The following is a 21,440-nucleotide window of genomic DNA, read 5'->3' on the forward strand; positions in this document are numbered from 1 at the left end:
TGAACTGGTCCTCCCCAGGAGTGGGCCTCGAATAGTTGCTAAGGCAGGCTGCAGACGTGGTGTCAGGTGCTGCCCTTATGGTGTCTGGTGGCTCAAATGTCACATGTCATTTTCCAGGTAAGGAAACTGAGACTCAGAGAGGTGAAGGCATTTGCTCATGGTCACATTGGTAACAAGTGGTCATCTGGAATGTACAGACTTCCCTGGCTCATTCTGAAGGTCATGGTGAATTGACTGCCACTAAAATGGACGCGACCATTTAGTGGGATATTAAGTGGCCACTAAAAGCAATGATATGCATCTCCACTATTTTTGTAAGAAAAGGTGTCCATAAGCTATGGAGCCATCTGTGTGATACCATATCTGGAAAAGAAAAAGGGCATACAAAGAGGTGGATGCAAATGGATAGAAAAGAAAGAAAAAGGCAGAATACATTCCAAAATAATTCCCCATGGGCAAACATGTTTTCCAGGGACTCTGCAGGTGAGCTAGCCCTCTGGTTCTCCCTACCCTGGCTTGAGAACCAAGGATTTAGGACAGTTAGAAGAAGATAAATGTGGCATCATGGATCATTTGAGCTAAATTTTCACTCAGACAAAAACAAAAGAAAAGCCCATTGCATGGAGGAGGAAGCAGAATCTCAGGCCTGTTAAATGACAAGCTGCCTGTTGATCTAATGTTCACAACCACATACAACACCCTATGCCAAGTTCACACGGTGGCCCTGCTTGCAGTCAGGGTGGCTGGGGCAGCCACTGGCAGACCTCACTCTTCCTTCTCCCCCATCCCTCCTCTCCCCAACTCCTCTCTGGGATGTACTCCTCAGATGGAAGCTCTGGAAGCAATGTCAGAACCTCTGAAGGCCAGGACGGAGCTGCAGTTGGGTCTGGGGTCTTCAGAGGACAGCAGAGAACTGCTCTCAGCCTTGGAGACACCTCAACTCGGGATTTCTGCCCTCATCATCTAACTGGCAAGTGGCCCCCACCTCCAGTGCCACTCCCCACACTTTGCTCATCTCAGGGTCCTGATCCCTGAACACTTCCTGACTATCTGGCTTCTATTCATGCAAAGTGGGTCTCATCTCCAGGACCCACCTTTTAAAAAAAATATCTATAGCATCCTATATCTCAGATACAGGACCCATGTACACAAAGACACAGAGACACGTGCATATACATACACAGACGTACACAGAGACATGAGCATAGACACAGAGGAACACACCACACATACAGACACACACACACATAAGAGACACATATTCACCCACATGGACACACATACATACAGAGAGAGAGAGAGAGAGAGAGAGAGAGAGAGAGAGAGAGAGAGACTGACTGTGTATAGAGACTTGCCCCATCTTTTTATTTGAGGTTAAAACCCAACAGGCTGCATACATTGGACAGTGTCCTTCCTTGATGGGTATAGGTGGTGCTGCCCACCCTGGTTTTGGACTCTGGCCTAGTCCTCATCCAGCAGCTCAGGCAGACCCTGGGGCCATGACACCTGTTTCCTGCATCCCCCCCCCCCCCATACAGCCACTCATCTTTCCTTTTCCTTGTAGTATCAGGGGAGGCAAGAGGTGGACCGTGGGGCCTACTCAAGCCTACTCCCACCAGGTCCAAGTGAAAGAAAGGGGTTGAGCCCCAAAATAATCTCAAATATACTGTTTGGGGCTCTTGGAATGTCTACTTTCTGATCAAACACCACGCACTCAACTGGACTTAGCATTCCTTTTATTAGACCATAGCCACAGCCCTGTGAGGTGGGGAACACCCATTCCACTGCAAGGAGAGGGGAGGGACCAGTTCAAAGAGGTCACCTTCTGCCCAGCAGGCAGAGAGGAGCTCGTGAGCAGCCCCAGACAGCACAGCATCCAGACCAAAGAGAGCTCATGGATGAGGAATTTCCCATCTACCAATCCAGAATTTCCCTTTATTGCCCCACAACAAAAGCAGGCCAGAGTCAGTCAGACAGGGCGAGGCCCGCACCCTGGGAGCCTTACTTCTGGGTGAGGATCTGCACAAACTCCTCGTAGTTCACCCGCCCGTCCTTGTCCATGTCAGCCTCGCGGATCATGGCATCCAGCTCCTCCTGCGAAAGCTGCTCCCCCAGCTGGACCATGGCCTGCTTGAGTTCCTCCACGGTGATGTAGCCGTCGCCGTTGCTGTCGAAGGCGCGGAAGACGGCCCGCAGGTCCTCCTCACTGTCCCAGCTCTTCTTCTTTTGGGCCATCACTGCCAGGAACTCTTGGAAGCTGATGACGCCGTCGTTATCTGTGTCTACCATGGCGATCAGCCCCTTCAGCTCGGCCTCGGAGAGCTTCCTGCCCAGGATCTGCATCACTTCACCCAGCTCCTGGACACTGATGTTGCCATCCCCATCCTTGTCGAACCTGGAGAAGGCCTCCTTGAACTCGGCCACCTGCTCTTGAGACAGCTCCTCAGCCATGGCTGTGTCCCTGCAGCTCCTGAAGCTTCTGAGTTTGCTGACAACCTGCTCTTCTAAGGGATCGTGGTTCAGAGCTCAGGGTAGCCACTGGGCTCTGAGGCAGTGTCCTTCAGAGGGCAGAGCTGCAGGACAGCCTTGCTTCAGAATGGGAACCCCCTCCTTTTCTGCAATTGGAGCAGAGGGAGGAGAAAGGCTCCCCACCCTCCACCTGTCCTCAGGCAAGATCCTCCTCCCAGGGAGGGACAGACCTGCTGCAGACCAGAAATGCAGGAATTGGAGTGGGAGGGCCCATGGGAAGCGTTGGGTGGGAACCAGCATGGGATCGCAGGTTTGGCAGCATCTCCTGACCCTGATGGCAGACCCCCCCCTGTAGGGACATCTGCTCAGGGCATAGTTCCCCCGCAGCAGATTCTCACAGAGACCCTGACCCAGCCCATGGGTTCAGGACAGCTTCCCCAGTTTTGCAGAGATTGAGGATGGAGAGGGGAATGGATGTGCAGGAAGCCTACTCCAGGGGCACAGCTGTCCCCAGGAGGAGGGAGAGCTGTGCTTCATGGTCTGTTCTCTCGCTCGGGGCTGGCAGAGGAGTTAGTGGGAGCACTGAGTCTCCCTGGGTGCAATTGTGGGCTTTATCAAGCTCCCAGCTCAGGGCAGCCAGCAGATACAGAGCAGAGGATGGGTTCCTTTGGCTTTGGGAAGCCTTTAGTTTCCAGAAAGCAAGGAGCCAGTTTCCATTCAGAACCACAGCTGATGCCAAGCTGATTTATCAAATGATTTCAGAGGCTGGGCAAAGGCTTTTTTATCTCCCTGCCAGGATAGTCCTCCAGTTCAGTGATTCCTTCAATTCCCTCCCATTGCTTAGCCCAAGGCTCTCTGTGTAGATACTCATGGAGGGGGACAGCTTGTGGTCCATTCATAGGAGGAGGACAACAGAGGTAGGAGCCTTGACAGCTGCCTGAAGCCTGGGACGTAATGAGTGGCTGTGGAAGGCCAGCCCAGCAGACACTGAGGGGCAGGAGGAAGCAGAATGGGCACTGCGGTGTGAACTTAGCCTGCCTCTGGTTTGGCTAAGCATCACCCCTAAGCATGGTTACTCATCGGGGGCCCCAGAGCCCGCCATCTGATTCACCCTCTCACAGGAAGCTCATCCCTGCCCACTGCCTGGAACAACAAGGTTTAGACGAAGAGCTCAGCCCTTGGTGGACCATCCTCAGGTTCTTCCTGTGGTGGGACACTTGCTTATGAAGGGAGGTTGGCCATGGAGTCCCCACAATGATGTTCTCAAGGAAGTTCCCTCTTGATCTCTGTGGATTCTTATCCATGCTTCTGTAAGGAATAAACTCCCTCACTCTCCTCCTGATACTTTACAAGATCCCTTTCTCTGGTTCAGCCAATCAAATAGAGCATTTTCTCCTTCCCTAAAGTGCAGCCAGACGTACAGCCCCTGCTGCTTGGCATGGTACTCCCACCCCCCCACCTCATCCCAGTCCAGGGGAGAGAGAGAGAAATGATGCAGTTGTCCAACTCCTTTGTTTTTTGTTTTTTGTTTTTGTTTTTGGGTACTAGGATTTTATTTTGAGACGGGGTCTCACTCAGTTGCTTAGGGCTTCACTAAGTTACTGAGGCTGGCTTTGAACTTGAGATTGTCCTGCCTCGGCTGTAATCCCAGCACCTTGGGAGGCCGAGGCAGGACAATCTCAAGTTCAAAGCCAGCCTCAGTAACTTAGTGAAGCCCTAAGCAACAAGGTGCTGGGATTACAGTGCAGTGCCCCCAACTTCTTTTATAAAGACTTCTTGAACGAAGATTGCTATCTTGTCTCTGTGCTGGAATAATGCAGAGGCCTCAGTGTACATTAAGCAATCAATTTCTCAATAAAATTGGCAACCAGTTTTAGGTGGAGAATGTCATTCCAGCCTGAAGACCAGAACAGGAAAGCATTCTGCTTGGTAAGGACACAGGAAGGGTGGAACTCTTAATAACTAGATTCAACCCAGTTCCTTTATTTATTTTTTTAAAGAATATTTGAAGATATCAATCTATATTTGAAATTTTCTTTTCTTCTCTCTTCTTAGCAGGACTCATGATTAAATCCAAATGCTTAATAATTGTGGTCTTATTATTCAATAAAACTTTGTAAACAGAAGACTTGGGTTCCTAGTTCCAGGCTGGTCATTGATATGGAAACTTCCGTCTCAATATCTTCATCTATTAACTAGGATGATACACCCACCATATCTAATGAGAGTACTTAAGATCAAAGTTTAAAGTTCAGAACTACAGAAGGTGTCATTTTTCTGTGATGAACCTCTGTGTTCAAGAACCAGCTGGCTCACCTTTGATGTAAACCTCAAAAAGGTATCTGCTTCAAGATGGAACACACTCTCAGTTTTATTATCATACCTTTGTCGCTTGAACTGAAAGACAAGACTTGTCCACCCTGAGTTTGTAGACACCGAAGTAGTTTCTTTACTCCTCCCCACCCCAACTCCTGCCTCCGTTAGCAAGCAGTCAGTAACATGGGCTCAGCCTCCAAGCCAGGGACTCACTCTTCTCTCCTCTTTGGGTCAGTCATTCGTGAGTAACCCACACTACAGCGTCGACATTAGGGGTCAAACTAGGTGTTAGAAAAGGGACAACAGGGCCTTTGTGGCCAAAACCTAAGTGGGCTCGTTCAAGCCCCTTCTTCAGCAGTTTTAATGTGCAACAGCCCAGATACAGAGCCCATTCCAGCTGTGTAGAAGAGGTGGTAGAGACCTAAGGTCTAAGCTCTAAGATCTAAGGGCTAAGGTCTACCTAAGGTAGAGACCTAATTTCATGGGTTCCTTTCTAGTCAAGTGCATTCACTAGACTGTGCTTCCTGAGAGATTCCCTCTGTGATAAAAGGAAGGAATACTGTTCATTCAGTGAGGGTCCCAAGGCTGGGGAGACCGGCCACTTGCTCTCGGTCCCACAATTGAGCCTCTTGGGGCTGCTCAAGAAGAAAAGGCAGGCAGACCCATCCATCTCCAGCCATGGCAGCTGTGACCCTGGCTGTACGTGAGGGATACCAGGGAGGTGCTAAGGACTCAGAACTGAAGCTGAGTGGGAGAGGCAGTACCCGGATCCAGGTGACAAAGGAGAAGGTTCTGGGGTGGAGAGGGAGAGAGCAGGGCTGTAGGAAGGCCTGACTTCTTGACTGAGTACTGGAGGTGGATTCTCTCCCCAAGATATGTCCCCTCTGCTGCCCCTCGCAGCTCATCCCCTTGTGAAGATATGAACTCTGCCCAGAAAGAATGACTGTGGCCCTGAAGGAGAAGGTGCCCCTTCAATTAAGAGGGCCGAAGACCTCTGAGGGAATTGGAGGAAGGATGAAAAGCTCTCCAAAGTGGCTGGACCACCCCGAGGGCAGGAAGGGGAGCATCAGGGCCAGGGGGACCACCCTGGGCCACAGCCGAGAGCACCCATGTGCACTTGCGCATGCGGATAGGTGCTTGAGTGTGTGCGAGTGTGTAGGCGTACATTTATGTGACACCTGTGCACACCTATGTAGATGAACATTTATGTATGTATGTGCACGCTGTGCATGAGTGTGCATATTCTGTGTGTGTTTGTGTACATCCATGTGTGTGCATGTATGTGGATACATGTGCCCTATGTGTCCCTGTGTGCACATTGCGTGGGGTATGCGTATGTGTGCGTGTGTTTAAATGTGCAGTTGTGCACACAGGTGTTGAGAGGGGGCATGTGGGATAGTTGTCCTTCTGTTCAAGGGTTTGGAATAAATGGCTAAAGTCGAGTCCTGCTTTCACATGAGCTTGGCCCCGAGAACAAACACACACTCCAGTGTTCCATTATTGTTTGGCTCCTAGGGGTGAAACACTCATAAGAAACCCGTCAAACAGGTCTTGGCTCCTGTAACTTGCAGGAACCTGATTTCACCCTCACACCTGAGCTGAGTCTGTGTGTTGGCACAGCCTGGCCCCCCACGAGGAAGTGAAAGAGGTCTGTGTGGAGTCACCGCACAGGTGACTCCAGGGCGTGATCCAGGGGAGAGAGCTCCTGGGACCAGCTTCACGAGCTCACGGCCATCAGGATTTTCCTCAGCACTGGGCAGCAGAAATGGTGGGGACCAGTTTGGTGCCACTTTCGAGAGGGCAGTTCCTGGCCCCCTCCCCCGCAGACCCTAAACACAGCACACCGTTCCCTCTAGCAGCGATAGCATGTGGTTCAGTCCCTGTGGTTCAGTAGCAATGTGGGGTCAAGACCTGCCTTCCCTGTTGTCCTCCCTGTGCACACAACGCAAGATGCTCACGGCCCTGTAATGCCCAAGTCGACGAGTCCCCCAAAGACCACCAGGGAGCCAGAGTCCGATGCAAGCACAAAAGGACCAGTTTATTCAAACAGCTGCTTGGGCACTCAACACAGACCAGCTTAGCAGTCCGAGCCGAGTATCCCGCGCACAAATTTACAAGCTGTTTTATACACTTCAGACAAAGGGACTCAGTTTCTCTTTTACAATTGGAGGGTTTGTGTCCTTGTTTGCATATCAGGATACATTTCAGCTGCCAAGTTTTAGTCATCATAGTAACCATTGGTCTATATGAGGTCAGCAGTGAGGTCAGCTTGACCGCAGTCGGAGGGCGGGGATCCCCCATCACCCCTAGCAACAGCCTAAATTAGCTGCCAAGGTCATCCTGTTATCTAGCTGGCTGACTTCAGCTCATCTGCAGCTTTTCATTTTTAACCCCTTTTTAGCATCAGCAGCTCTGGCAACTTTTTAAGTGAACTCATTGGGGCCTTACAGCCCCATAAGTACCTCCATGTAAAGCTGCCATAACTAGTGCCTGCCTCATAAGGTCACTGCAGGGATCAGAGAGCTACCAGGGAAGCTTAGCTCAGGGGCTGGCTGCAGTAATGTAGGAACTGTCACTGTCACCCTGTGCCAACCTTCTGCTAGGTCCATGCTAGGCTTCCGCCTCCTCTGAGCTGTCCTCTTCCTGGACAAAAGATAGTTGTGCTCACAGCAGGCTAGGGTGGCCATTGAAGGGCTGGGGACATCTCTAGCAGAGGTGACAAGTGCTGGTCTCACTGACACTGAGGACAGCATTGGCAGTGCTGCCCACCGGTGTGCTCCACGGGCGTCAAACAGACTGCACCAATGGACAGTCGACGAGAAATATTACAGGGTAAGGACTCAGAAGTGGCAGGTCACTGCTCCATTGCAGACCCCTGTCCAACCCACAGGTGATTCTTGGGCTGCAAAGTATAAACACACCAGAAGCCCCCTGGGAAAATGGCAGCGGCCCTCCTCTCAGGGGCTGGTCTGCGCTCTCTCAGGTGAGCCGGGCCTTGGGGCTGAGGAGGGCTGCTGTTTACTCAGCGCCCGCCCGCGGTCTGCCTGGACTTGCATTCGTGGTAAGAGCAATCCTTCCCCACTCTCGCCGTGGTTGACGCACCTGGGAACTTGGCGGGACACTTTGCTCTGTGTCCCAGACCCAGGGCCCTCGCACACACTCAGGCCCCAGTCATCCAGCATTTTCCGTGAGAAGCGTTTGAACAAGGCACTCTTCCAGAAAACTGGAGCGCACCAACTGACCACCCGGGACGGAAATCCTGCTAAGATCACATATTTCCTTCCCCATCACTCAGAATAAGATGGAGTGTCACTCTGGTGGTGGAAGATGATCGGTCAGGCCCTCGGTTTTGTCATACCACAGCACTCTGCACAGAGATTTACGTGGGCTCTGTCAGGCCCACACAAGGAAGTCCTGGTCTGCTCTGATTCTTCCAGGTGATTGTTCCTCTGTCCCTCTCCCAGGGATCTTATCTCAGTGTTCCTGTTCAGTTCACAACTGCTGGGGCAGAACCTAGGGTAGAACCCAGAGTTTCCAGGATAAATCAAGCGACCTTATAAATCAGCAGCTTTCATCTAGAAACTGTAATAAATCAATTGATCTCAGAGTAGTGCTGGGGCTGCTGATGTATTTCTGGATTCAGGACTGTGTTCTTTTATTTTTCCACATTTTTATTGGTACATTACAGTTGTACATAACAGTGGGATTTGTTATTACATATTCGTACATGCAAACAATAGAACAATATAATGTGACCAATATCATTCTCCAGTATTTCCCTCCTCCCTCCTCAACTCCCTCCCCTTAGGGCTCGATTCTGAAGCCTGGAAATTTCCATGAGCTTGAACACTGAATAAAGAGGGATTATCAGTATCACACCCATTGCTGAGACAACTCCTTTGGGGAAGTTGAGATCTAAATGACTAAAGACAAGTAGATGGATGCCCCAGGTGAGATGTGAGCCAGAAATATATTAAAATAATTCTAGAAGCCCAGATTGAACAAAAGAAAAGGTAGACAAACGTGAAAAAGAAAAGGTAGACAAACGTGACTATGTACAGTTGACTCTCACCTGTGGGTTCTGCATTCACAGATTCAACTAACTGCAGATAGAAGTCATTTTTAAAAATTATTATCTCACACACATATATGACTGCATGATCGATGTGATCCTACAATATGTACAATCTAAAAAAAATGAGAAGTTACATTCCATTTATGTATGATTTATCAAAATGTGCAAATACTATTTTATATAAGGAACTTGGGCATCCTTGGATTTTGGTATGCTGGGGTTGGAGTCATGGAACCAATTCCTGTGGGTACTGAGGCAAATTTGGAGCCTTTTAATTGTTTCCTGGGAAATACTTAGCATATCTTGGAAGTTCCGTGTGTGTTAGATAAGCAAAAGTGCTCGGTCCGGGGGAATTCTTGGCCACAGACTCTCTGGGGCCGACACAGGCGTGTGGGAAGTGGGCTTCTCCGCAGTCCCTTCACATGCAGTTAAACCAGCTCCTTGTATTCCGTGGACCCAGAACTCACGTGCGTGGCTTGGAGAACACTCACTTCCAGGTGTGCCACATCAACAATGGCAGGAACAGTTTTCCCACATAGGACAACGACGCCACATCGACCTTGTTGCCCTCCGATGTGATGTCACTGAGACTCTGTTGGTATAAGGCCGGGCCAGGGACATTCATAGGCTGAGTAGGTCTCAGAGATAAGGCATTTTTCAAAAGAGCACAAGTCAAATATAGGTCAGTTAAATGAGGGAGCTGGCAGGCGCCTTTGTCCTCGGCTTTTCCAGCGGCAAGACTCCTCGGACCTCCGTAAGGGGAGCATTTCCCAGGGTCTGCTCTGCTATTTCTAGGCCAACCCCGGGGGAAGATTCTTCTGAATCTCCAGCTGTTCAAACACAAGGAATGAAAACCGGCCCTGTCTTGGGTAAGAGAAGAGGGTAAGCGGGAGGTGACCAAGAAGCTCAGCTCCCACCAAGACTGGCTCCCAGGGAGACCCTCGACCCACAATCAGAACACTGGATTCTAAGCTGCCACAGTTTACTAATTTGGGCCTTTGGAGAAATGACAGTGCTCCAACCTTTAATTCTGTCAACTGTAAAAGACACCAGTAACCCCTAGTCCGTGTACAGCAGGGGCCCTTGTGGAATCAACTGGAAGCCTTGCTGTGCCAAGGCTTGTGTGGCCTGTCACCCACCACACAAAGGTGAAGGGTCGACTTGACCATTTCATCTCAGCCCAGCAGGAGATAAGGGGTGTGGGCCAGCCCACCGTCCAATAAACCAGTGACGGCCTAGAGGCTTTGCAGATTTGTTAGCCCTATCCCGGGCTGTTTATAGCACAAATGGTACAAAACAAGGGGACAATGATGGTGGGTCTGGTTTGGGGCCAGGAAAGTGAGAAAGACCTCCAGGTGTGTGATAAGAGAGGAGGGGAGACTGAAGCTGTTTAAAACCGTAGGAGCCATGACAGAGGGCAGGGCTGGCAGAGACAATGCTTCTTTTCCCAGGGGCCCTTGCTCTCCTCTGTGTTTGTATTTGGGGACACTGGCCTGTGAGAGACAGAAAGGACATGGGCTTCAATAAGCAGAAGCTGCGAGACCTGGGAGACAGCGCCTTCTCCTTGCAACTGAGGATAGAGCTCAGTGCCCACCCAGGAGGGGCCTCAGTGATTCCCAGGGGGAGACACATGTGTCCTGGTGAATCCCCAGTGCCCCCCGTTAGGAGGGTTCTGCATGCACAGGGCCAGGACAGGTGGACTTGCACAAGCCCTTCCCACCACCTGCTTGGGCACTGTTTCCACAGCAAACCTGTTCTGCAGGAGCCCAGCCCGTCCAGCAAGGATGCCATGCTTCCTCCTGGGGTGTCTCCGTGGCGCCCAGGCCAAGGCAGGTCCAGGCACAGTCAGCCCTGGGCGGAGCTGTGTGTACAGTGGGGGAAATGGGCTGCCCAAGAGAGGGAGAGAAGAGGACCCTGTGTACCTGCCCAGAGACAGGAAGTGGGGTTTGTTAGCAGGTCTGGCCACTTGTCTGTAATTGAATAAAGTAGGGCCAACATGTGTCGCAACTAGCTGCCAAGACAGAGCCTGCAATGGCCTGGGGGACCAAGAGCAGAAAGATCACCCCCCAAAATACCCACTGCCTTCAGACTCAAGTCCTCCTTGTCCTGCCTTCCCAACACTGCCCCCTGCACCCTCTCCTCCCTGCTCCCTCCAGGGGATGGAACTGAAACATCACTCCTGCCTCCAAGCCTTCCTTTCCTCACACACACCCAGATGCAAGCAGCACTCACAAACAGCCACATCCCCCTGTTGGAGGGTCCCTCCCTGCCTCCATCACCCATGGCATTGAGTACCCGACCCAGAAGCCTTTACTGAGTCCTGGGATGGAATCCGTGTGGACTGTCTGCATCTCTGACCAGGCCTGAGAGCAGGCAGCCTGTGTTCCTCGCATGCTGTGAAGCGCGCACGGAGGTGTTCCTGACGGATAAGCATCTCCCGGCAACACATTCTGTCAGGTAGGGCTGGTCTTGTCACCGTCAAGGAAATTGACCAAGCTCACCAGCTTCATGGCAGAGCCTTGCCCAGCTGCCTCAGCCTCGGGGTTTGGATGGCCCTGGACCGTGTGGAGCTGACACTGGGGCTCCCGGATCAGCAGCAAGAACAATGCAAATTGGGACTCTTTCCCCAAGGTGAGGGGTGCTGGTCCAGGTGTGAGGAGACCCCCAGCCCTTTCTCTGGTCTTTGAATTTTCTGACTGTGCAATGATTGGGTTGAAGAGAAGGAGTAAGCTTTGCAGGTGGACAGTCCCTCATTTCACATGGACTTGCTTAATGTCATTTTGTTAAGGACTCTTCCCTCCCATTCCAACGGCCAGTTTCAGGACGGTAGTCATGATTAGCCCCATTTCAAAGACTGATAAACTGAGGAACAGAGAGAAACCCTTTGGGGAAGAGGAATTAAAACACGTGAGGCATGACTTACTTGGTACTCCTCACATAGAGACCGCCCTGTGAATGGCTTCCTGACCAGCCATCTGACTGCTCTTTGGTCCCCTCTTTCCACCCCCAATCCCTTCTGTTTCCCAGGGCCAACCCCTACTGTCTTGGGTTTCATCAACATCCTACTGCCAAAAATGACAGGCATTTTCCATAATATTTTTCAGGACTCTCTTAGATGTCTCCAGCATTGGATAAATGTTTAATTATAAAAGACATGTACTCATTTGCCATTTTTATCCACCACTAAAATTTTCACAACAGCTACATATCACTTTCTTACAAATCCAAATGTCCTTCACCACTAGCTTTGATTTCTCTTCTCATTCCCCCCTCCTGTCTCTCTCCTCTCTCTTTCCTCTCTCTCTTTCCTCTCTCTCTCTTTCCTCTCTCTCTCTCCCTCCCCTCTCTCTTCCTCTCTCTCTCCCTTTCTCTCCCTCTCTTCCTCTCCCCCTTTCTCTCCCTCTCTTCCTCTCTCTTCTCCCTCTCTCTCTCCCCTCTCTCTCTCCTCTCCCTCTCTCCCCTCTCTCCCTCTCTTCCTCTTCTCTCTCTCTCTCTCTCTCTCTCTCTCTCTCTCTCTCTCTCTCTCCTCTCCCTCTTTCCATCTCTCTCTCCTCTCTCTCTCCTCTCCCTCTCTCCCCTCTCTCCCTCTCTTCCTCTTCTCTCTCTCTCTCTCTCCCTCTCTTCCTCTTCTCTCCTCTCTCTCTCTCTCTCTCCCTCTCTCTCTCTCTCCTCTCTCTCTCTCTCTCTCCTCTCCCTCTTTCCCTCTCTCCTCTCCCTCTCTCCATCTCTCTCTCTCCTCTCTCTCTCCTCTCCCTCTCTCCCCTCTCTCCCTCTCTTCCTCTTCTCTCTCCTCTCTCTCTCTCTCTCTCTCTCCTCTCTCTCTCCCCTCTCCCTCTTCCCTCTCTCCCTCTCCCTCTCTCCATCTCTCTCTCCTCTCTCCTCTCCCTCTCTCCCCGTCTCTCCCTTCTCTTCCTCTTCTCTCTCTCTCGTCTCCCTCTCTCTCTGTCCTCTCTCTCTCCTCTCATCTCTCTCTCTCCTCTCCCCTCTTTCCCTCTCTCCTTCTCCCTTCTTCACCATCTCTCCTCCTCTCTCTCTCCTCTCCCTCTCTCCCCTCTCTCCCTCTCTTCCTCTTCCTCTTCTCTCTCTCTCTCCTCTCTCTCTCTCTCTCTCTCTCTCTCCTCTCCCTCTCTCCCTCTCTCCTCTCCCTCTCTCCATCACTATCTCTCCGCACTCTCCTCTCTCCCTCTCCTCTCTCCCATCTCTCCCCTCTCTTCCTTCTTCTCTCTCCCCCTCTCTCCCTCTCTTTCCTTTCTCTCTCTCTCTCTCTCTCGTCTCTCTCCCTCTCTCTCTCTCTCCTTCTCTATCTCTCCTCTTCCCTATCCATCTCTCCAATTCTCTCTCTCATCTCTCTCTCCTCTCCCTCTCTCCCCTCTTCTCCCCTCTCTCCTCTTCTCCTCTTCTCCTCTCTCTCTCTCCTCTCTCTCTCTCTCTCTCTCTCTCTCTCTCTCTCTCTCTCTCCTCTCCCCTCTTTCCCTCTCTCCTCTCCCTCTCTCCATCTCTCTCTCCTCTCTCTCTCCTCTCCCTCTCTCCCCTCTCTCCCTCTCTTCCTCTTCTCTCTCTCTCTCCTCTCTCTCTCTCTCTCTCTCTCTCTCTCTCTCTCTCTCTCTCTCTCTCTCTCTCTCCCTCTCTCCCCTCTCTCCCTCTCTCCTCTCCCTCTCTTCATCTCTCTCTCTTCTCTCTCTCCTCTCCCTCTCTCCCTCTCTTTCTCCTCTCTCTCTCTTTCTCTATCTCTGTGATGGGCTCTACTCCTGTGCCTGAGCTTCCTTCTCCTCAACTCTGTCTTTCAGAAGCATTTGTTTCTGCTGGTCCGAGAATCTGAAGTCTCCCTGGCATGGTTGGCCCCATGTCCTCTTTTTCCCTCTTCCCACAGGGTGAGACTCTCCAAGCCCTTTCTGTGCCTGGCTGGCTGGCCTCCCCTCTTTCCCAGTCTCATCCAGCCAACTGTGCGTTTCTCTTGCCTTCCTGCCTCCTTCTTTGGGGAAGTTACTCTTCCCTGTCCTGAAGCTTCGTATCTGTTAACTAGCTCATGACCAGAAGTGATGGTGGTGGTTTCTTTGCACTTTTTCCTCAAGTTCCTAGTCACAGGTCCTTATAGGACATGGCCCCTGGTATTCATGCCACGCTTTGCAGGGGCATTTCTGGAAACCTTTGGCACCACTGTTCAACAGTGTCAGCTGCCACCAGTCCACTCCTTTGACTGAATGTCCATCCCAGCCTGGACACCACTGGTGCCCCATTTACCTGGGGGAGAGGTGATGCTGCGGTGTCTTGCTATGTGCCAGGTGCTGTGCTAAGAGCTTTATGCATGACCTCATTGTGTCCTCACCATTTGTCCCTATTTTATAGATGAAGCAAGTGAGGCTCAGAGATGCTGCTAAACTAGTTCTTGAAAGAGCCAGGACTTTGAATCTAGGCTTGCCTTATTCCAGAACCCAGTATGCTAGCCGCAGCCCAGCAGAGCCTGTTCATTATCTGATAAGCTCAGCTTCCTGCCTCAGGTATTGAAGACAGCCCAAAAGACCCTTGGAGAGATGATAAGACTTGGCAGTGAGGCTTTCTGGCCCAGAAACACTGAGCACTGTCACCAGTGTGTCATGCACACACTAGTGAAAAATCACATTCATAATCAGTTTTAATTAGGGCCCTGGCACTGGTTGGGGTCCATGGGAGGTGGCTCCCTAGTGGCGGCAAGATCACAGGATGTGCCTGGGGGAGGTGACCATGTCTCTCTGCCTCTCACACACTGTGTGACTTTAGCAACACACTTAACTACTTAGTCAGCTTTAAAATTTAAATTCAGTCATCTTTAAGTAAAGGTACTTGGAAGATAGAAGTTTCTCAATACCTTTCTATGCTTCTTGGGGACGATATCATCAAGAACTCTATCATTTGCAATGTCCTTTCAGCATCACCTCAATCAGTTCATTTTTAAGTTTACCAGTATCTTCTGGAACATTCTATAATAAGCTGACCTCTGATTCTTGCTGGTAAGAAGTTCCCTTCTCTCTTCCTTGGTAACTTAGCCTCTGCTTCAGTAAAGATCTCTGTATTTGATCTTTGATTTTTCACCCTTATTTTTGTTCTGATGTCTTCACCTTTGTTTTTTAATGTCTGGAAGATAGAAATGTGTGAAGCAGTCAGGGTGAAGGGTCCTCCCTCCCCCATCAGTCCCCGAGGCAAAGGCATGTGATCAACATCCTGATTGGACAGGACGGACACTGGATGCCCTGATGTGACTGGACCCAATGACCCACTTCTTTATGTTCTCTAGCCTACGGTCTTCAAGGTCACCTAACTCCCCTCTAATCTTATATCAATCCCTACAAAACAGCCATCCATCGCCAACCTTCCCTGGGACCCCTCTACTTCCTTTTTACTACTTTAATAAATCCTGCTATTTTACTCTCACCCTTTGTGTCTGTGGATCTCATTCTTCGAATTCACAAGACAAAGAACCAACAGACCTTCATGTCTTCCTTACTGTTCTTTAAGATCTTTCTTCATTTAAAAAAAAAAAAATCTGTCTGAACAATTTCTGGCATCTTGAAAAGAGAACAGAGCTTTTCTCCTTCCTTGATCCTCACTTTTATTATAGTTTTAATAGCCTTCCATTCTGGTGGGAGTCTGCCTCCTCCTCCCTCCACCACCCCACCCACACCCTTTCCCCACCCGAGGGGCCCATTCTATGATGATCGTATGATCAGAAAGGACAGATGTTTTGCTTTTACATGTTACATATTCTCTATTTTCCCCACAAATCCTGTGATTTATACTAGACCATTTCCCTTCCTTGAGTACATTCCAAGCTGTTACTACTTACAGTGAAATAAGTTTCCATAACTTGAGTCCTCTAAATTGATTCTAAATATTTGGATTCACAGTCATTGTTTCTTTCCTCAAACTATAATATTTTCTCATTAGATGCATCTGAAATTCCTTCCTCAAGGTGTATTTTACACATATAGGATCCATAAATTTACAAGTCCCTATTTGTTTAATCAAAGGCAGTGGGAAATGGGAAGGAGCAGTCCTCATTAAAAGCCCAAACCTGGTCTTTACCTGTGGTGCATCTTCCATGTCCATCTCAGATGAAGATGGCGCTACAGTCTTCTCTCTGTAAGCGGAGGGCCACTACCACCTTTACCTTCAGGTGTGGAGGTCTGACGCTCTTCATACACCCACTTCACAGGCAGCCAAAGTAGGCTGCTCTCTAAAGTTCAAAGTAGAGACACTTCCCGCAGAAGCATTCCGTTTGATTGCATGGAGACTTCGGGAATACTGATCTGTTAGCATATTCATGAGGCTCAAATAGGGGTTCCTCCCAAGGACACCTTTCCTGATTCCTCCAGAGCATTAGTCCCCTGCCTTCTGTGCACCCATAGTATTCACTCAGTGTGCATAATTGGCGCCTGGTCTCCTTGATAGTGGGAACTTTGTTGAAACCATCTTGATGTCCTCAGTCAGGAAGATGGCACCAGGGGCTCCCAGTACACACAGATCCAGTGAAGGATAATGAGTGCGTGAGTGGGCAGGTGAAAGAATGAGTGGGTTGCAGCTCCTCTGAGAAGCCTTCTCTCTTCCCCTTACCCTTTGGGCTTCTCTCCCTTCTTTGACTCTAATACTTTATCATGTTTTATTTGTCCCTCATCCATCAAGTTCTCTGTACATCTGAGGCTCAACCAGGCACTACTATCCTTGACCGAAGTGAGGGGGAGAAAGCTCAGAGCTCAGTGCACCCAGTTCCCTCTCTGTCGCCCTACCCGCCCCCACACTCCCTGCCCCTTCTACTCCGCAGCAACCACCATGCTCCCCAAGGGCGTCCCTTCTCTGAATCACCAAGCCTGGCCTCTTGTCAGCACATAAAGCTCAGCCTTGGGTGGGGCTCCTTTGATCACCTCCATCTTCCTTCCGACAGGAAGTCCGAGCAGTCTGCTCTCTTCATTTAACCGACGCAGAAAACATGCACAGAAACACCAAAAGGTTTTTTATGGGTGCTATGGAATGGATTGTGTCCCCCACAAGATTCGTATGCTGAAGCCCTAACCCTCAGTGTGATGGCATTGGAGTGAGTCCTTTGAAAAGCCAAGAGGATAAGATGAGGTCTTGAGGTTAGGGCCCTATCGAAGTCTTTTTTGTTTTTTTCACATAAAAATGTATCGCTGGTATTTATAAAACAATAGTCAATATTCCTTGAGTTCTTACTATGTTAGAGGCTCAGCTGTTCTTCTGAGCCTTTTTGTGACTCAATCCATCTTATCCTCTGACCCGGGTGCCATTATTGTGCCCATTTTACAGATGAGGTCTCTGGGCCCCATGAGTTACAATTTGCCTTGTAGTATACAGTATTTAGAGCAGAGCCTGACTGGCTGCAAGTGGTGAGAAGGAGTGTCCCCTGCCCCTGATCTTCCTTTGCCCCTATGCACCTCTCGAAGGACCTCTGCAGAATCCCAGGCTTCCAAAGTACATGGTCGGAGAAAAAGACCCGAGTGGGTGCTGGTAAAATTCGGGCTGCACCCTGCCGAACCCTTTGGCCGCCTTCAAATCCCTCATCTGGGGGCTGAATTCACGCCCTGACCCTCCTGCCTTCTCTGCACATCACATGCTTACCAGCAGGCAACACACTCTCACGTGGAACTGGAGCCACACGTGTGCGGCTCACACACACACGTGCACGCACACAAACACACCTCGCATACTCAGCGCTAAGACTTTCATCACAATCGTAAACTTCAAAGGCTTGGAACTTGGAACAAAAGCCCTTCCTGCCTTTCAGTGAGCTCCACACGCCCCAGGGATCAACATGTTCTCTTGGAGACAATTATTATCTCACCTTTGGTTATGGGGGCTTAAAGTTCAGAGGATCCCGCTGAGCCAAATATCAAAAGCATCGTGTGGAAAAGAGCTTTGTAGCATGTGGCCCCAGCCCCTCGGAAACAGCACCCCATTTGGTATTTTCCTGTGGTTTTTGTTCAGAATACCACACATCAGGTTTGAAAGACTGGTGGGTCAGACCCATGAAGCCTGCAATGGCCAGCGATTCTACCCTCCTCTGCCCTCACTCAGTTCCCTGCTGCCACTCACTCCTCCCCAGCACCAGAGCGGGCACTGAGGGAGCTCCCGGTGAACCACCTGAGAAAGCTCCAACCCCAGCATACATCATAAGAAATAGCCCCTTTTCCAGGAAAGTAAGAAGTTAAAGAGTAGATTGGTGCTAACTGGCTACTTTTATGAGAGTTCTACTAACTGGCTTTTGTTTGGTAATGATCGACTACTCCTGGTTAACTCCTTGCTTCACTCCTGACTTGACTCTTGCTCTCAGGAGTGAAGCACAAGTCGCTCTCACGCCCCTCGGGCTGCGCTGGGCACTGAGGTGCTCAGAGATGCTCAGGAGCTGACCTCAGCAGCTACAGAATGAGACTGTGGCACAGGGCGGGGCAGCCTGAGGCCGAGCTCACAAACCAGCCTCCTGGAGAAAACGTGGGACCAGATGTGAGGACAAGCCAAGCCAAGAAGACCTGGAAACTCCACACAACCCAGTTATCTTCCTCAGTTCGCCACAGGATTCCTGCTGCAGGGGAGGCCTCAAACACATGAGCAAACCACCCTTCATGTCAAAATCAGGAAGGAAGTCTGGGGAAGTCATCCTCACCACCGTGAAGACCTCCTAAATGACCCCCTAACTGACTATTTGTCAGATTCCAATGGCATCAATCACAGTCCTGTAATCTCCTCCTTGGACTGTAACTCCATCTCAGCCCAGGACCCAACCCTGTAGGAATCTTGATTCATACAAGACTAACCTCAAGCCCTCCAAGAGTTGGGCCATGTGGAAATCTGGACAACCTTTGGTGAGAAAGTGGAAAAAGAAGACCCAGGACTCCTGGTTCCAAAGAAAATCCCCTCGCCTGTTGAGGAGACCCTCTCCTGGCAACAAGGGCAGCCTGGTTAGTGTAGGTGACCATGCTCTCTATCTAAGGTCGATCTGGCCACAGAACACAAGTAGAAGCAGACGTAGCTGGTCAAGCCCATGGATAGAGCATGGTGCCAAGATGTTCCCACACAGTTTGATAAACATCTTTAGTATCTCTATTTTAGTCAGCTTTTCACTGACCTGACAAGAACAATTTTAGAGGAGGAAAAGCTTATTTGCACTCATGGTTTCAGAGGTCTCAGTTAGTAGACTGCAGACCCTATTGCTCTGGGCCCAAGATGAGGCAGAACACCATGGCAGAGAGTGTGGTGGTGGAAGAAAGCAGGTCAGAACATGGCCACCAAGAAGCAGAGAGAGACAGAGACTCCACTCTCCAGGGACAAAATATACACCCCAAAGTCATTCCCTCAATGACCCACCTCCGTCAGCTACACCATACCTGCCTACACTTACCACCCAGTTCATCTCTATTAGGTATTAATGCACTGATTACGTTAACTCTCTCATAACCCATCACTTCACCTCTAATATTTCTTGCACTGTCTCACACATGAGCTTTTGAACTAAACCAGAACACTCATCATTATGTCTCTTGTCTTGCTATGTATATCATTTTCTTGCATCTTAGAATGCGCAATGCAAAGATCCCAGGTCAACAATATGAGCCATCCCCTGAAAATTCAGGTATGTCTTGTCTTTTCTGGAAGATTTATAGATATAAGTGGTCATGATGGAAAGTCATTGATAGAAATTTTGATGCTGAACTTAGACCCTTAGTAACTTATCATGACCCCATCTCAAAATTAAAAAATAAAAAGAAATGGGAATATAGCTCAGTGGTAAAATGCCTCAGTACCAAGAGGAGGAGGAGGAAGAGAGAGAGAGAGAAGAAGAAGAAGAAGAAGAAGAAGAAGAAGAAGGAGGAGGAGGAGGAGGAGGAGGAGGAGGAGGAGGGGAAGTGGAAGTGGAAGTGGAAGTGGAAGGGGAAAGGGAAGGAGGAGGAGGAGGAGCAGGAGGAAAGAAGGGAGGGAGGAAGGGAAGGAGAGAGGGAAGGAAGAAAGAAAAACATTTTTGATGGTGAGACCAAAGACCTCAAAGTCTCAACCAGCCACAGATAAGAAGTGAGAAGACAGTCCAAGACAAGTAGCCAAGGAACTTTCTCTAGGATGTGACTGAGAGCCAGGGAGGCCCTGAGAGGTTGTTTAATTCTCCCATTTGCATGGTTTCCAGCTGAACCCACGTCACCAGAGGAGCACCCCCACCTCAGTAGGGAGAGTTTGAGGTCCTGACAAAGTGCCATCAGCCATGACCCTCTTCCCATGCTCCATTCCGAATGCCCCATATCATCTCTCTGCCTTGTCCCTCCACTGGATGACCTGTCCTCCTAACTTTCAAACTCAGCTCCATGCCTGCATCTCTTCCTTCGTGGGTTCCTCACTAAGGAGAGAAGTCTCACCCCGCCCTTAGTCCTGTCAGCACTTATCTCTTCGGACATGCTGACCTCTCCTCAGGGAACCCCTGCCAGAGTCCCTGGGCGAGGACCATAATAACAAGATAGTCAGGTGAAAGCGCCACATGACCAGAGGGTCAGCAGGCAGTGGAGCAAAGAAGTCCATTCCTCAGCAGCACAAATGGAGGGCTGGGGGCAGGGACTTTCTTGCTTTCTTGCAGAGAAGTGAAATAGGAGAAGCTGCATAGAGATGTCTACAGATGTGGAGCAACTGTGGCAGCTGCACCCAGGGACCAGCAGAAAGGTCATTTGTCACCATGGATCCACATGGCAAACTTGAGAACAGTAGGGGAAGAAATGACAGACCACACAAAGCAAATAAAATGAGCATTTGGGTCAAAGAACATTGGAGGCACTCTGAGGAGGTTTTTGAACCAAAACTTCAAGGAAAGATAAGGTTCCGGTAATCCTTGTCACACAGCTAGCAGCAAAGTTGCTTTCATGTGCTCATTCAGCAAATAATGATTGGCATCTGCTGGGCAGAGACCTTCTCGTACCTCAGAGGGCTTGACAGGGAAAGAAGTCAGAATCAACCTGGCCTCGGGAGAAAGTTAGATGGGAAGAAGCAGAAAAGCAAATGAGCAAGATAAAGTTAGGAGTGATGAATCATGAGGAAATAAAAGAAAGAATAAGTAAATGATAAGGTGGAGGAAGGAGGGTTGGTTTAAAGTAGGTTGTTGGGGAAAGCCTCACGTGGAGGGGACATTTGATTTTCAGCTGATGTGAGAAGAGGGACCCGCCACTTGCAGATTGGGGGCCAAGTGTCTAGACTGCTGGAGAAGCTCATGCAAAGATACCAAAGTGGGAATCAGGATGGGCATGTTCACGAAGCAGAAAGCAGGCTGGTACCTGGAACGTAGTGAAGGAGATTGATGATGTATGACAGCAAAGAAGGAAGGAAACAATCATGTAAGGTTAAGATGGTCACCGAGGGAGTCTGGATTTTACTGAACATCCAGAAAGATGCCAGTATAAGGCTGTGAGCAGGAAAGGACATGATGCACTGAATAATAACACAAAAAGGAAGATCAGTTGTGAGGCTGTTAACTAGTCCTGCCTTAAGACGATGTTGATAGAGTGGGTGCATTGGGACACATTTTCAAAGTAAAGCTGAGTGACTGGATATGAAATAGGACAAT

General features: G+C 49.8%; 1 protein-coding gene across 1 annotated transcript; it reads right to left on the minus strand.

The window, feature by feature from the left end:
- Positions 1–1,719: 1,719 nt before the first annotated feature.
- Positions 1,720–2,614, minus strand: LOC124962006 (calmodulin-like). The gene has a single exon (XM_047521080.1). The coding sequence runs from the start codon at positions 2,449–2,451 to the stop codon at positions 2,002–2,004; it is 450 nt and encodes a 149-aa protein (XP_047377036.1). The 5' UTR covers positions 2,452–2,614; the 3' UTR covers positions 1,720–2,001.
- Positions 2,615–21,440: the final 18,826 nt, after the last annotated feature.

Source organism: Sciurus carolinensis, chromosome 12 (assembly GCF_902686445.1).
Source record: "Sciurus carolinensis chromosome 12, mSciCar1.2, whole genome shotgun sequence".
NCBI lineage: Eukaryota > Metazoa > Chordata > Mammalia > Rodentia > Sciuridae > Sciurus > Sciurus carolinensis.

Bases quoted from the DNA above. Each gene is read 5' to 3' on its own strand.
- LOC124962006 (XM_047521080.1), bottom strand. From the start codon at position 2,451: ATGGCTGAGGAGCTGTCTCAAGAGCAGGTGGCCGAGTTCAAGGAGGCC.